The sequence below is a fragment of the Oratosquilla oratoria genome, chromosome 15 (assembly GCF_046742065.1).
Source record: "Oratosquilla oratoria isolate Oo_2021 chromosome 15, ASM4674206v1, whole genome shotgun sequence".
Lineage (NCBI taxonomy): Eukaryota > Metazoa > Arthropoda > Malacostraca > Stomatopoda > Squillidae > Oratosquilla > Oratosquilla oratoria.
Genome location: NC_134791.1, coordinates 62,588,270 through 62,605,769, shown reverse-complemented (window position 1 = coordinate 62,605,769; position 17,500 = coordinate 62,588,270). Strand labels below are relative to the sequence as shown.

Genomic DNA, 17,500 nt, shown 5'->3' with positions numbered 1-17,500 from the left:
CCAAAATGTTTTATCAAACACCAGAAAAATATGACGTCAGCAGTCCTCGCTTCGCTCGCAAGCGAAGCGAGGACTGCTGACGTCATATTTTTCTGGTGTTTGATAAAACATTTTGGTGTTTTATGATTTTTTGTTTTAGTTGACCAAATGACAAGACATCTTGTCATCGGAGTTTAATGGGTTTATCATAATGAAACGTAGATACTTATAATCACCTCATACAAACAAAGCCAGAAATCATACTATTCATGTAACAAGTAAAATAGCCAGAAAAGTACAAAACACCTGTCGTTGGACAGTGAAGCTAGTAATTGATTGATGTGGCAACCTGTAAAAAATGCCATTGACCGACAGTGTAGAGATGTTTTAGATTTTAACCAGACTTAGGGAGCCTTTGTAATCGAACGAAAAAAGAAAAATAATCCAAGAAGGTTTGCTTAAAGGTTTGGTTTATTTCTGAGCGATATGGTAGCCCTCACCCAAAGAGATAGGCTAATCCTGCAGTGCCATTCAAATTAAACCTATAATCTCCCAAACTTTAATATCACTCCAGCTACTTTCTACCACGCTCCTGTTCCATTTCATTCAACACCGTCAACACTACGAGTACATATCTCTTGGGCCATATACCACCGTCCGTTTCCATGGCACAGGGTATACGATCAGACACAACAGAATCCAAGTCCAACCATTGCGTTACCACTTCTTCCAAGTACAGTACTAGAGTCAACTTTATATTTCCTATAGAATGTTTCCCTGTGTCCCTTTAAACCTTCGGGACTGAAGCAACCCCCACATCAAAGGCGTCCCTAAATGTGATACGCAACGAAAAACCACGTTCTATTGGTACTATCACGTCACAGCAGAGCAAGTATGAATACATCAGGGGGGAAAAAGGGAAACTTCTCTTTTTACTTTAATCCCAGTGACTTCATTACCTTTTCATACTATTTTTTTTTCTCTCCCTTTCATAAGGTCTTTTCCGAAAGCTTCTTTAGTTTCTCATCCTCATAGTTTCCCTCGTATGTTGTTTTCTATACCAGTGGCGGTGCAAAAAAGAAGAAAAAAAAAAAAAGGAATTGAGGAGATGGTTCTTTCTCCCCTCATTTGTGCACCATCATTAACCCTTAAACCTCCCTTGCCAACGCCGAGACCCTAACTTGATGTAATGCGCGCGACATGTCGTACGCGCGAGTTGCTCCTCCTCCCGATGCAGCAGCCACCTGCAGGCAAGCCTCCGGATTAGTCCCGCGCGTAGAAAATGGAGGGTCATAGAAAATGGGAGAGTACGTTTAATCAATTTCGCTAATTTCGTGTTTGGCTTTTATAGTTGAGAGGATGATTGAACTTTTTAAGTAGGTATGACTGGCTTGTTTGTTGCTGCCATTTGATTGTATTATTATTATTGTTATTGTTATTATCATTATTATTGTTATTACTATTATTACTATTATTATTATTATTATTATTATTATTATTATTATTATTATTATTATTATTATTATTATTATTATTATTATTATTATTATTATTATTATTATTATTATTATCATCATCATCATTATTATTATTATTATTATTATTATTATTATTATTACTATTATTATAATTATTATTATTATTATTATTATTATTATTATTATTATTATTATTATTATTATTATTATTATTATTATTATTATTATTATTATTATTATTATTATTATTATTATTATTATTATTATTATTATTATTATTATTATTATTATTATTATTATTATTATTATTATTATTATTATTATTATTATTATTATTATTATTATTATTATTATTATTATTATTATTATTATTATTATTATTATTATTATTACTATACGCGCTCAACCAATCGAAATTTTTCGCAGACCTAGGGATATTTATTTCTTTTTCTTTCAAGCATCATGAATTGATATTGACGTTCATGATTTTTCGTGCTTTTCTATCAATGAGTTTGGATTTTTTTTTTTTTTTCATTTTTACCCACGGCAATCCGAACTAAGTTGAATTTTGGACACTTTACAATATATATATATATATATATATATATATATATATATATACATATATATACATATATAGATATAAATATATACAGTATATGTATATATATATATATATATATATATATATATATACCACCTTTTCTACTCATCTGTCTTACCTTCACAGCAATATATATATATATATATATATATATATATATATATATATATATATATATATACATATATATAAAATATATATATATAAATATATACAGTATATGTATATATATATATATATATATATATATATATATATATATATATATATATATATACCACCTTTTCTACTCATCTGTCTTACCTTCACAGCAATATATATAAATATATATATATATATATATATATATATATATATATATATATATATATATACATAGATAGATATTTATATATATATATACATATATATATATATATATATATATATACATACATAGATATGTATATATATATATGTACATATATATATATATATATATATATATACATATATATATATATACCACCTTTTCTACTCATCTGTCTTACCTTCACAGCAATATATATATATATATATATATATATATATATATATATATATATATATATATATATATATATGTATATATATATATATATATATATATATATATATATCACCTTTACTTATCTGTCTTACCTTCACAACAATATATGTATATATATATATATATATATATATATATATATATATATATATATATATATATATATATATATCACCTTTACTTATCTGTCTTACCTTCACAACAATATATATATATATATATATATATATATATATATATATATATATATACATATATATATGTATATATATGTATATATATGTATATATATATACGTATATATATATACATATATATATATATACATATATTATACGTATATATATATATATATATATATATATATATATGTATGTATATATATATATGGTGATTTAACATAGTTATATTGGAGTACTGAATAGTTTTAGAACACTGTTAAATGCACAATGGTATTTCGTCCACTACGTCTACGCCTTTGTCCATTATGATCCGTATTGTTGTCGCTTCGGTATCGGTAGCCACGGCAGACCTGAGTAGCGCCACGTTCAATAACGAACGAGAATGAGTGTGAGTAATGACTTGTCAGCCTGCCTCTGCTAATTGTGATTTACGGAGGATGGAATTAGGATTTTTAAAGATTAATCACACAAGACTTTATTCCTTTGTCCTGATTCATACATGCATAGTTATCTTTTATCAATAGCTAAAATATTTCTGCATAAGGAATAGAGAACAATTAATTCAAAATGTATTTGAAAATAACAAGGTACTGTTGACGTCACCTATCCTTTATCCTTAACTGTTGATTGTCGTCTGCTCGCTACTAGAGCTGCTACATTTTTTTTTCTAACTTTGAACAAATGAAAGCCCAGGTGTTCTCCTTTAAGATTTGGTTCTGATTAATACCAGATGATCTTATTCAGCTTAGAAGGATACCTCTGAGCGATAATGTGTCAATATAAACGTCAGGCGTAAACCAAAACAAAATGCTTTGAGTTATTATATTTGGTCTTTTGATCCATGAAGGATTAAACCAAAACTTCAGAAACCTTATAAATCGTGAAAATTACGTTACATGCTAATGGAAATGACTACCCTGGTAGACATTGGTTGCATTGTAACATTCAGAAAAACTGTCCGTTTCAAAAAACGTGTCGTTTCAAAAATTCGTCCTCTTGTTGACATAGGCCTAAATTGTCAAAAAAAAAAAAAAAAAAAAAAAAAAAGTTTTTGGGGAGTATTCGGAGCATTATCCAATTACGTTGTAATTATTACTAGCCTGAAAAGAAGTGACTGGTGGGGGTTGTGGCTTGGATAGTCGTATTGATATGTTCCCGACTCTACTGGAATGTACGTTATAATTATGACATTTCTTAATCCAAGGAATATTACTATCTAAAGTTATGTATAATCATTCATTGGCAGTCAGTTGATACAATTACTAAGCATATTGCTCTGTGGTTAGTGTGAAATAATGTTGAAGCTAATTATTTTTCGGCCTTTATGATACACTGGTATTTCATTACGTATGTTTTAGAGACTATTTGAGCTTGATCATTTTCTCCACTAGGTCTATAATTTCTACGGTACGGTTTTAGTTCAGTGCGGCAGTATAGTATTGCCTATAGGAAATACCATACTGGACACGAAACAACGACAATTGTGTCTACTTCATTTTCGGATTCCGACGTAGTACAGAATGACGCTCCTGTTGTGAATTTATTGTCATTAAACCTATCCCGTTGAATGATTTCCTTTTTTGATGGTGCAGAGCATTTTCATTTAGCAAGTTCAATGTCCAAGCCGGATATAGATAATTTCCCTTAGAATGGTGAAACTGTTCCTCACTGATGAAAAACTGTTGGGGTTTAGTGCGGCAAGTTCGGTATAGAGCTCCACAATGTGGAAGGGTTGATTGAGGTGGCTATAAGGATTATTGCTTCTTCCATAAAATCCCTCTGCGTAACTTAGTTCAGGGTCATAGGTGTAAAATGATATATTGTGTATATATGCATCATTAGGATGTCACCAACAAGGAAAACAGTATTGATGGCAACACTTTTTTTCCGACACTGCCTAAGTTTTGAATGTCTCTCCTGCCTCTTCAATTTCAATTAGACAGTATGTACTATTATACCATTAAAGTTAACGATTCATATAATTTTGCGAATAAATGAAAGGCGTGTTCTTATATTTTTGTAGACTTTATTTCAATGGAATTGGAACTCTTCATTCATTTACATGTTACATAAATTATCAGTATTGTGCACATCCACTTCCCATTGACGTTCATCTACGTCAATATCGCAATTCGTAATAAAGAAGGTAATATAATGAAGCACTCTAAACTTAAGTGAAACGAATGAATTTGATTAATATATACATACATATTGTTTGTCCGTCGATACGACGAAGATCATCTACACATCTCATTGAGGAAATGAAGATAATGATGATGATAAAGATGATGATGATGCCGATTTTGGGGAACGGCGTTGGGCGTGCGGAGCTGATGCAATGTGACAATTTCACTTGTAAGGCCAATCCGAGCCTGGAACAGTCTTGGGAAGTGTAGGCAAGGGATGGTGGCGATAGACGCTGGTGCGGCGGTGCCTTTCTTAATTTGTCTACGCTGTACCGCTGCTGCAGTTCTGTTCTCATCACAGATTTTGACACCACGCTTGACGGCTCCACGCCACTTGTCTTTCTGTGAGGCCACTTGCTCCCAGCCGGTGTGTTCTATTCCAAAAGCCTTGAGGGAGACCTACACGGTGTCCTTGAAGCGCTTTTTCTGTCCTCCTTGAGAGCGTTTACCTTCTAAAAATACCCCAAATAGCATTATCTTTGGTAGTTGGTGGTCTACCATGCAGGCCACGTGTCCGACCCAGTGGAACTGGGACTGTATCAGGATGATGTGGACGCTCGGCAGGTCTGCATGGGCGAGGGCCTCGGTGTCGAGAATCTTTTCATACCACTTGATGCCGAGATCCTCCCGAGGTACGGTATACCTTGATCTTGGTTCCTGCTGTGATGCCTCTCCGACTCCAGACGTTTTTGTTGAGTCTGCCAAAAGCGGCACTTGCTTTAGCGAGTCTGGCGTTCTGTTCGTCGTCCATGATGACGGATCTCGAGAGGGTACTGCCGAGGTAGGTGAACTTGTCCGCCACATTCAATCTGTCTGTTGGAATCGATATATGGATTTCCCGGTGCTGGCTGGTGCTTGACTTCAGTCTTCTTAGTACTGGTGATCAGGCCAAAGTTGTTGGAGGCTTCCGCGAACTTGTTAACACTGTGTTGCATGATGGTTTCCGAGACAGCGTTGAGAGCAAAGTCATCAGCAAACAGGAAATTGTTGACGGTGCTAACCTTCACCTTAGTTTTCGCTTGGAGTCTCCTGAGGATGAAGGGAGCCGTCGGTGCGGTATTTGATACCAAAGCCGACTACCGAATCCCTGAAAGGATCAGACAACACTGGGGAGAATAAGAGACTGAAAAGTGTTGGAGCCAGAACACATCCCTGCTTCACTCCGTTCGTGACAGGAAATGCTTCTGACGCTTCCCCGTCGTCCCGGATACGCGCCAGCATGCCATCGTAAAATTGTCTGACGACTGTGGTGAATTTGTCAAGATAATCATATTTTCGCATAATTCTCCAAAGGCCTTCTCTTCTAACGGAGTCAAAGGCCTTGGTCAGATCGACATAGGTGGAGTACAGGGCAGTGATCTGTTCCTGACATTTCTCTTGAAGCTGTCTGGCAGCTAACACCATGTCGATAGTCCCGCGATCTTTTCGAAAGCCACATTGACTTTCTGGTAGGAGTCCTTGCTCAAGATAGTCGTTGATGTGGTGAAAGAGAGGAAGTGGAATTGGGCAGGTAAGTCGGTGCGAACGACTGATGAGCGATGGAGCAAGTGCGTAACTGAGTGGACGCCGCGAGATAGGAAGCGTGGAAGAGGGAGACCAGACAGAAGGTGGAGAGACGAGATCGAGAAGTTTGCAGGGGTGACGTGGCATAGGATGGCGCGGTCGTGTGAATCATGGAATGCCATGAAGGAGGCCTTTGTTCAGCAGTGGACTCAGGATGGCTGATTTGATTGATTGATTGATTGATTGATTGATTGATTGATTGTTTAAAATGAGGTAGTTTTGCGCAGAGTCAACCTCACTTTCTCGTCCCAACGAGCCTGACCCAGTAGTAAGACAAGGTCGAGACGGCTGGAGACCCGCCGGGATGCAGGAGCTGCCGGAAGGTGACGAGTACGCCATCCAACCGTCTTCGGGACCCCACTCTTGATTTTCTCTCAGGGTTTACTCCCTTAGCCTTTGACCAACCAGGGCCGACCTGCAAGGCAGTAGGAGACTCGTGGGGGCGGGGTCGTCTGTATCCCGAACAGGCTCTAGGCACCTGCCACTGCTAGGACAAAGTGGATACAGTGAGTTAAATCACAAGCAATCTAGACTCGTGTTTTTATGACTTTTCTTTCACCAGGGGTCCACAACCCTGCCAGGCTACCTGGGTTAACCGGGTTAATTAACCGCACCCAGCGTTCGGCGTTGCTCCGGTGAGATCGGTCGGAACATACATACATACATACATACATACATACATACATACATACATACATACATACATACATACATACATACATACATACATACATACATACATACATACATACATACATACATACATACATACATACATACATACATACAAACATTCATACATACATACATACATACATACATACATACATACATACATACATACATACATACATACATACATACATACATACATACATACATACATACATACATACATACATACATACATACATACATACATACATACATACATACATATATCAACGGCTTGTTTTCCCTTACAAGGGAGATAGCCAAAGTCAAAGGCATAAATCCACTCCCCCACCCACATATCATTCCCACATACTCCACTCTCATTCACCACCCCTTCCTCCATTTTATCTTGGCTCCTCCTGGATGACGGGTCATCCCTGCATCTCGCCTACTGCCCTAGGTCAGAAGCAATGTAGTAAGATACAGCACATCCACAGCAAGGGCGCTTCATTTAATCGGCAACCTCCCTCTCCGTCCCCTCATGCAAAAAAAAAAAAAAAAAAAAAAAAAAAAAAAAAAAAAAAAAAAAAAAAAAAAAAAAAAAAAAAAAAAAAAAAAGGGAGAAATCCCTTCGGGCTGCGTCAAAATATCATTCACACATACTCCCTAACCCCACCCTATCCCCCATCCACTCCCATGCATCACACCATCATCCATACACAACCATTCTCCACCCAACCCTATCTTCTGTCTTCTCCCTTCCTTCCTCAGCAGGTTTTCCCCTTTTTTCCAATGCCGCTTTTACTTCATCTCATTCTTGGTCGCCCCCTCATGTTCATTCTCTCCACTTGTGCTTTCCATATAAAACATTAAATTTATACTTAAATTTTCAGAATCATAACAAATAAATAACATTTCTGTAAGCTTCCAAGAGTTGCAGCGTTCATAGTACTTACCAAAATATAAGTGCGATATTATCATTCTTGATCACTGTTTCACATGTTATACCATTATCCATCCTGAAGTAGTCATTAGTTGTTTATAGGACTAGTAGTGATAAATAATTGAGTAGAACATACGCTCGAGTTCTGACCTATTATTCTTTCTCTTTCTTTCTTTCTCTCTTTCTTTCTTTCTTTCTTTATTTTTTCATTTTATTTTATTCTTTTATGTATTTCATTTTTTTTGTCTCCTGCGTCTCCTTCGGAATTATCACAATGCACTTCGGTTCATCAACGACAATAATAGTGTGATGAATTATGTGCCACTTGTCAAACTTTCACTAGTATGAAATATAGAGATACTACCGGATACTATTTCATATAAAAACAGAATAATGATATAGCAGTTAATATAAATATATATTAATTAGGATAACTATCGAAGGCTTGAAATAAAGATAGAATATTTACCAATGAATATTGTTCAGAAGAAGCCTGCACAATTATATATACCTTATAACAAAACATACATGTATATCTTTTGAATTCATATAAGAAATTTTATTAGCTCACATATCAAAGAGTCAACAAGAAAACACGAGCACACACGCTAGCACACAAGCACACACGCAAACGCAAAGAAGGAGAGGTATATATGAAAAATTGTAAAAAGACAATAAATTCAAACTACAGTATACGGGTCCCGTCCATCGGAAACATTTCTTCCCCTTTTTACCATTTTTCAGGTTTTTCTTTTACCTGTTAGCAACTCTTCGCCTACTATGTTTATTCACTTTCCCCTCCTGCGTTCTTCTCCGTTTCCCTCCCATTCTACCTTGATTACTTCTCATTCCTTCTTTTATTCTTAGGTTGCTTCAAGCATTCCCAAGGCCAGTCCACCCTATTCTCTTCACATTCCTAAACCCCTACGTTAATCCTCAGCTTACGTTTTCTCGCATTACTTGCATTCCCTGTGTTTGCACACACACACACACACACACACACACACACACACACACACACACACACACACACACACACACACACACACACACACACACACACACACACACACACACACACACACACACACACACACACACACACACACACACACACACACACACACACACATAAACACACACACACACACACACACACACACACACACACACACACACACACACACACACACACACACACACCACACACACACACACACACACACACACACACACACACACATATATATATATATATATATATATATATATATATGTGTGTATGTATGTATACACACACACACACACACACACACACACACACACACACACACACACACACACACACACACACACACACACACACACACACACACACACACACACACACACACACACACACACACACACACACACACACACACACACACACACACACACACACACATATATATATATATATATATATATATATTTGACCACTTCTAACGCTATACTTGTGTTGTTTTAATCTAACATTTAATTCCTTTCCAGTCTGACCAATATAATATTTGTTGCAACCTTTACATGGAGTTTTATATACACAACCTTCCTTATTTTCCGGTGAATTTTTAATTAAAAGACTTTTCACCGTGTTGGAGTTTCTAAAGATAACTTGGATGTTGAAATTCTTATGAATATGCGATAATTTAATGATATTATCATGGTAAGGAAGAACGAGAAGATTTTTAGAATTAAATGTGTCTCTAGCTTTATCATCAAAATAAGACTTCCTAGCCATTTTTTGAGAATTTTCAATGAGATAATTGGGATACTTTAATTTTGAAGCTATGTCACTTATTCTTGAGAATTCACCATCCAAAAACTCCGGACTACAAATACGATAAGCTCGAAGGTACATTGACGATAACACAGATGCCTTTGTCCTGTAATGATGAGAAGAGTAAAAATGAACATATGAAAGAACATTGGTGGGTTTCCTATAGACATCAAATTTAAAAGACCTTTCATTGCTGTATATCAATACATCAAGGAAAGGTAATTGGTTATTTTGTTCTATTTCCATAGTAAAATTGATGGAAGGGACTAGAGTGTTAAGCTGTGACAAGAAAATAGACGGATCAACATTAATAGGCCAAATACACAAAATATCATCAATGTACCTAGACCAAGTAATAATTTTTTTTCTGGGGGGGGGGGAATATTGGGTAACAACTTAGTTTCAAAAATTCCATATAAAGATTGCTTAGAATTGGAGAAATCGGATTACCCATAGCCATACCAAAATTCTGTAAATAATATTTGCCATTAAACATAAAATAGGATTCTAAAACACATAATTTAATTAAGTCAATAATGGTGGTGGTAGGCAGTGGTAAATAAATTTTCTCCAATTATTCTTCCAGGTTACACTAATAAATCATAAACGGGAACACGGGTAAGTAAAAAAGTAACATCACAACTAATAAGAATGAAATCATGGTCAATGTTAAGGTAAGTTTGTTAACTAAATCTACATTGTTGTGTATGTGGCTGTGGGAAATTGTCCCCACTAGAGGGCTCAAAATGGACACAAGCCACTTGGACAAATTATACCCAGCAGATCATCGGGAACATGTACTGGGCCTCACAGGGTTGTTAGGTTTATGTGTTTTAATTAACCCATACATGTATGGAAGTGATGGTGAATTCGAGGAGAGCTGCTTGATCAAAAGGTCGTGTCCTTTTAGAATACTTTTTAACTTATTACTGAAATTCTTATTGACAGAATCTAAAGGATTTTTCTTTAATCTAGTGCACGTGTTTTTATCATCCAATAGGTTATCCATTGTGTCAATATAATCCTGTTTGTGACAAGGGAGCTGAGGTGCTTTAAAGGGGAGGACTTTGCCAAGTGTTTCCGTGGGTGGCAGAAGCGAATACAGACGTTGATTAATTTTGAGGGGAATTACTGTGAATGGGAAAATGAGTAATTTCTTTTTAGATTTTGCCATAGAAATTTTATGAGAAAAGTCGTGTTTTTTTGTCACGCCCATATATATATATATATATATATATATATATATATATATATATATATATATATATATATATATAAAATATATATATGTATATACAGTATATATATATATGTATATATATATATATATACATACATACATATATATATATATATATATATATATATAATGTGTGTGTGATTAATATATATATATATATATATATATATATATATATAATGTGTGTGTGATTAATATATATATATATATATATATATATATATATATATATATATATATATATATATATATATATATGTATATATATATATATATATATATATATATATATGAAATACAGCCTCAGGGGAACCAGATTCCAGTCAACAGAGGAGTTGAAAGAGGCATTAGAAAGTTACCTGAAGGGACAAGTCAAAAAGGACTTTGAGGAGGTCTTCAAGGATTGGGAGAGACGCATGCAGGTGTTTAGATATGAGAGGCAATTATTTTGAAGTTTTGTAAGCTTATAAAAATAAATAGTGTCTCTCCTGATATTTTCTCATTACTTATTGATCAGAGGAGTATACATATATATATATATATATATATATATATATATATATATATATATATATATACATATATATATATGTGTGTGTGTGTATGTATTCGCCTTCACCTTGGTCTTTGGATCATGTGCTGGACTCGTGATCGACAGATATCTCCCTCCCGGAAGAAAGCTCAGACCGATCTGTATGTGTGTGTGTGTGTGTGTGTGTGTGTGTGTGTGTGTGTGTGTGTGTGTGTGTGTGTGTGTGTGTGTGTGTGTGTGTGTGTGTGTGTGTGTGTGTGTGTGTGTGTGTGTGTGTGTGTGTGCGTATGTGTGTGTGTGTGTGTGTGTGTGTGTGTGTGCGTATGTGTGTGTGTGTGTGTGTGTGTGTGTGTGTGTGTGTGTGTGTGTTTGTGTGTGTGTCTTGCACGATGATTGAAAGGAAGAGTTAATTCTTTAGACGTCTAGCGTGCGCACGCGCGTACGCACGCGTGTAGAGTGAGAACTCTGGCACCTTCAGACAACTTTCAAAGGACCCCCCCCCAAACTCATTGTGCTCGGATATTTGTCCCAAAGGACCCTCCATAGTCATCGGATCTGACCGTAGCAAGAGGGGCCAGGCGCTTTTGATTACTCCCAAAACACTTGCCGAAACAATAGACACATCTTCGTCTTTGGCAACTTACTAGATCAACATATGTCAACACTGAGTATTTATCGGCATACGTGCGACATATTTCTTTTATGACTACTACCCTATATAAATATGTTCCATGCATGAATACTGATAGTCTAGACTCAGTCCATGCATTGTAAATTGTAGATGTAGAAAACAAGTACATTATTCTTTTAGTTGTGCAATGGCAACAGATAACTTATCCTTGTCAATAAAATTTGGCAATCCCCCGATTTTTGCTCGGAGGTTGCTCCATGATTGGAGAGGAAAGGAGACTGAGAGATTAAAGCAAACGCAACTGCACCTCGTTTGTCTCACCAACAACCAATGTAGATCCTAACAACAAATCTACATTCTGGTGGCAAAAGTGGTGGGTGCGAAACAACAGCTGTGAGAGACGAAACTAACACTACATTCTGCCAGCAGCAGTTACGGATTAGAACTTCAATACTAATTCCTCCAAAGCTCCAACGCTATTATAGGGTGGTTTAAAAAAGGATATGGATCATTAAAGAATTATATTAATCACACTGTGATAAAGCGCTACAATAACAAATGCGTGCGTAAGGTAAGGAGGTGGAGCAACAACTAGGAATCCAAGCCTTGAGTTGACGCGGGAAACATACACGACTCGCTTGGTTTTCCTTACAAAAGCACACGGTATTGTAATTAAATAATACAATGACAATAGCGAAATTGATATAAAGCAAATTTATGATATTTATGCAATGGAAAAACACAAACACAATTGAAAAATTCGCAATTATAATACACAATAATTGTATGATGCTACAACGCAGTACATAAATATATTATACATAATGGTAGGATACCATTACATTACTCGGCCAATATCACTCGGTGATCCCATTGAGCAAACGAGAAAAATGAATGACCAAGGGAAGACAAAATCAAAAGGATGGTTTATTCCACACACACCATAGTGCACATACAAATATGGGGGAGAAAAAAAGGTATACATGAAATCACCCTAGACAATACAGATATCTATACTAAATAATAACATAAATATATATACATATAAACAAGTACTGACGCCAGTAAAAACAAAGGATAAAAGATAACAATTGCCGGATGCTCGGGGTATTACACTTAATAGCTAAACAATAATTACACATTATAACTAAGAAATGGATACAAAAATTTTAAACATTACAAGGAATACAACATAAGAATTACATAAGTAATGAACATAAATACTGTAAACATTACAAAGAATATAATACAAGACACCATGGATAACATCATAAGCAATGCACAAATACAAATATTAAGGCATAGGACCCCTTGAACGGAGATTATAATTGTGAGGGGTAGACACAGAAGGAATAGTTTGTACAGTGGGCCTTGGGGGGAGGCCGGTCAAAAGTAGGGATAGGCACTCTTGTTACCTTAAGCCTGTCAGCGTGCAACACTTCACTGAGTCCCTGGGATCAACGACCCTGAACTTATCGGGATGCAACTTTTCAGTAACCAAAAGGGGACCTGTAAACCTACAATTGAGTTTAGATTGGCGGTCAGGCATGCTTTTTTAAACATGATTACCAATACTTATGCTGGTGTTTCAACATTTTGGACTTGGAGTCATCAACTTTTTCTCTTACAGAATCATAAATCTTATGTAATGTGTGACATTGGAGTTGACTATAACCATCAAAATTGTAGAGGGGACGTAATGAGGCGTCTTACCTATGGAAACATTACTTGTGCTATTAATGCAAGTACTGACATGTTGAGGTGTGTGCAGTTACAGTGTCAATCACTGTAACTGCAGCTACAAGTGTATTACGTGAAAGTGCATTATCAACACAGTTTGCACGTCCTGGAATATGTTTAAGGGTCGGGTTAAAATCTTCACTTGTAAGGAACCATCTGGCTAGGTGGCCTGAAAGATTTTTGCTTTTGAAAAGCTGTGTAACAACAGTGTGGTGAGTGTAGACTGTAACAGGATATCCAAAAAAACGATATCTCGAAAATGCTTTTAAGACCACACCAGTGCTAATGCCTCTAAATGTGTAACAGAGTAACGAGACTCAGGCTTGTTAAGAATGCGACTAGCATTTATAATAACATGGAATTTACTTGCTGCATAAGTACATCTCTAATACATGTACCAGAAGCATCTGTACAAATAGTAAAGGGAAGACTATAATCAGGGGACGCCAACGCAGGCGCCTCAGTAAGGGCCTGATTCAATGAATCAAAAATCTCCTGATGAACATCACGCCACTGGAGGGATGTATCCTTCTTGAGGAGGCAAGTAAGAGGAGATGCAATTGAAGCAAAACTCTTAATAAAGGCAAGATAGTATCCTGCCAGTCTAGGGAAGGAACGCACATGTTCAACTACCTAGGTGTAGGGAAGTCCTTAGCTGCCTTGACTTTACCATCAGTGGTGTGAATACCTTGTTTGTCTACAACATGACCAAGGGATTGGATGCTAGACTTAAGAAAAGAACAGTTTAGTAAATTGAGTTTCAATCCAGCATCAGTAAAACGTTGCAAGGCCATGGACAACTTATTGAAATAGCTTTCCACATCCTTGGAGAATAAGATTAAGTCGTCCAGGTAAACAAAAATTCATTCACCACTAGGCCATAGAAAAGGAAGTTAAGTACTGGCAAGTCAAGGGAGCATTCCGTAACCCCATGGGGCAACGAAGCAATTCATAATGTCTTGTTGGATCTTACAAGACTTCTCGTCCAAGGGAGTCTACCAAATGCCTGCCTTTAAGTCTAAGATGGTGAATACCGTATTACCAGTTCCAATGGACTAGAGAAGATCACTTAACACTGGCAAAGGGTAATGGTTTGTGACCTCATTGACTCGCCTATGATCAATAACAGAACTAAAGGAACCATCTTTCTTAGGCACTAAGAGGAGCGGCGAGTTCCACTCTGAGTGTGACTCTTGTACAACGCCTACACGTAGCAAGTCGTCGACCAAGGACTGTGCTACAAGCCGATAAGAGTGAGGTAACCTGTAAGAGGGCACATAAACAGGACGAACCATTGGCTGAAGATCAATGCTATGAACAACACGATCCGTAACTCCTAACTGATCACCAGGCAAAGCCAAAGCTTGACGGTGGTTCACTAACAGTTCAGTGAGACAAGGCATCTCATCAGGAAAATCAGTCTTACCTACATACGTTGCATATTTAGAGGCCAAGTGAGCTGTGTCACTCGCTTGTGGAGAGTGAAGATGCTATGATAGGAGGCGAATCCTGGACAGTGTCAACGTCAACCTTTTTAAAGGAACCTAAGTGACTGCCAAGAGAGAGAGTGATAGGAGCACCGGTTACGTTGGTTACCATAGTTGTGTTAACATGATCTTCACAAATAGTGGAGAGAGTTCCTTCCAATGTTTGACGACGAACACGAACAGAGTCAGGGTGAGATAAGTCGTCAGACCCAATTGGAGCACCTGAAATGCGAACTGGTACTCGAACTGCACTTGAAGGTCCAATATAATGCTCACCTGCAACAATAACAACACAAGAAAAAAATAGGAGAGTCAAAAATATTAGAACCCTTTAAAGATAACTGTATGGTCTGATCATGCATAGAAGGGGAGCTATATGGAAACTGGCCTATCCGATGCAGGAATAACAGAATTATGAAAAGTCATAACATTGCCCCTAGGAGATATATCTATGCCATGAGCTGTAAGAGCATCAATACCCAAGAGGCAATCACACATAAGAGCAATTCCAGATACAACAACAAAAGTAACATGGAAACGGTAGCATGCGAGGAAAACCTTAAGGGAATGCAAACAGACCCAAGAATAGGCAAACTATTACAAAAAGGAGATAAAGAGAGATTGTACAAAACCCTGAGAGCATAATAAGCCTTTCTACCTATAAGACTACATTCTGCACCAATATCTACTGTGACTGAGATAGGTATGTTCTCCGTAAGAAATTGGAAGGTGAGTAATTGAGAAGACTCAGCAGCCACCAAAGGGATGACTTGAGACCGGATATTGCAGGTCAACCCCTTGGTTCGTGATATGGGCGCTGGTGAAAATAGGATTGAGGTTGCCTAAGTTGATGAGAGGTCTCTACCTTAAGTTACAGAATCTTCGAACACTGATCAATCGAATGTTTATATTGACCATGGATATGACAGTAGTTAAGTTTACCCTGAGGCGGTACTCTATATAGGTCATGTGTCACGAAGGAGAGGCATCAGAGAAATTTCTACGGATAGGGGACTGCTTTGACTTGTGCTCGTGACACTTACGGTAGAAGCAAAAAGCACTTGAGTGACCTGATTTGTTACAATAGGTACATGTAAGTGCAAGAGTTGTATATGTAGACAAAGGAATACTTTGAGTAGGTACTAATGACTGAGAGGGTGGAGGAGAACTAGGAAACTTGGTATGTTGTTGTTTATTGCTAATACACAAAGAACCAGAAGGCGCTTCCTTTAGTTTATTTAGAAACCGAGTCGCAAAACACAAAAAGGACTCATTCATCTTATAGCTGAGAGAGGATGCGGCTCTCCTCTCAAAAGACACCAGTGATAGTATATAAAAAAGAAATTCCAAAACAAGGTGGAACCTATCCAAAGTGATAGCATCTCTACCCAATCTGATTGAAACAACGACTCTAAGGCCTCGAAAGCGATCTTGCTGGCCTAGGCCTGAACACACATATAGTTAAGGATGCCCAATTGGAAAGTAAGGACATCAACTGACTTAATGCACCATTGAAAATTATCACCCACAGGGATATCAAAAAAAGATTTTGAGGCAATTAGCTCTAAAATTATCACAATTCTAGTTCAATGTTTTGAAGTCAAAACAGGAGGCTGATATCACTTTGGAACAAGTTCGGCACAAGTTGAGATTTCACGAATGAGATTTTCTCAGACCCAGTAGTTACATTAGTGTTGACTATACTATATTCGCATTGACGAATAAAGTCAGCAGCCTTATACTGGTGATCCTGACCCAAAACCTTAACTATAGAACAGGGGCGGGCAAACTTTTCAGAGTGAGGGCCAGAAGAAGCAGAAGAATGTCATTGAAGTGGCGGTCTGAGAGTTGGGAGCGAAGGTGAGACTTCGTGTACTTCATTTTGGAGAAGAGC

At 36.7% G+C, this 17,500-nt stretch overlaps 1 protein-coding gene across 1 annotated transcript; it reads right to left on the bottom strand.

The window, feature by feature from the left end:
• Positions 1–6,005: 6,005 nt before the first annotated feature.
• Positions 6,006–6,401, bottom strand: LOC143033197 (uncharacterized). The gene has a single exon (XM_076198386.1). It carries the CDS (start codon positions 6,399–6,401, stop codon positions 6,006–6,008), a length of 396 nt encoding a protein of 131 aa, XP_076054501.1.
• Between the last annotated feature and the right edge of the window lie 11,099 nt (positions 6,402–17,500).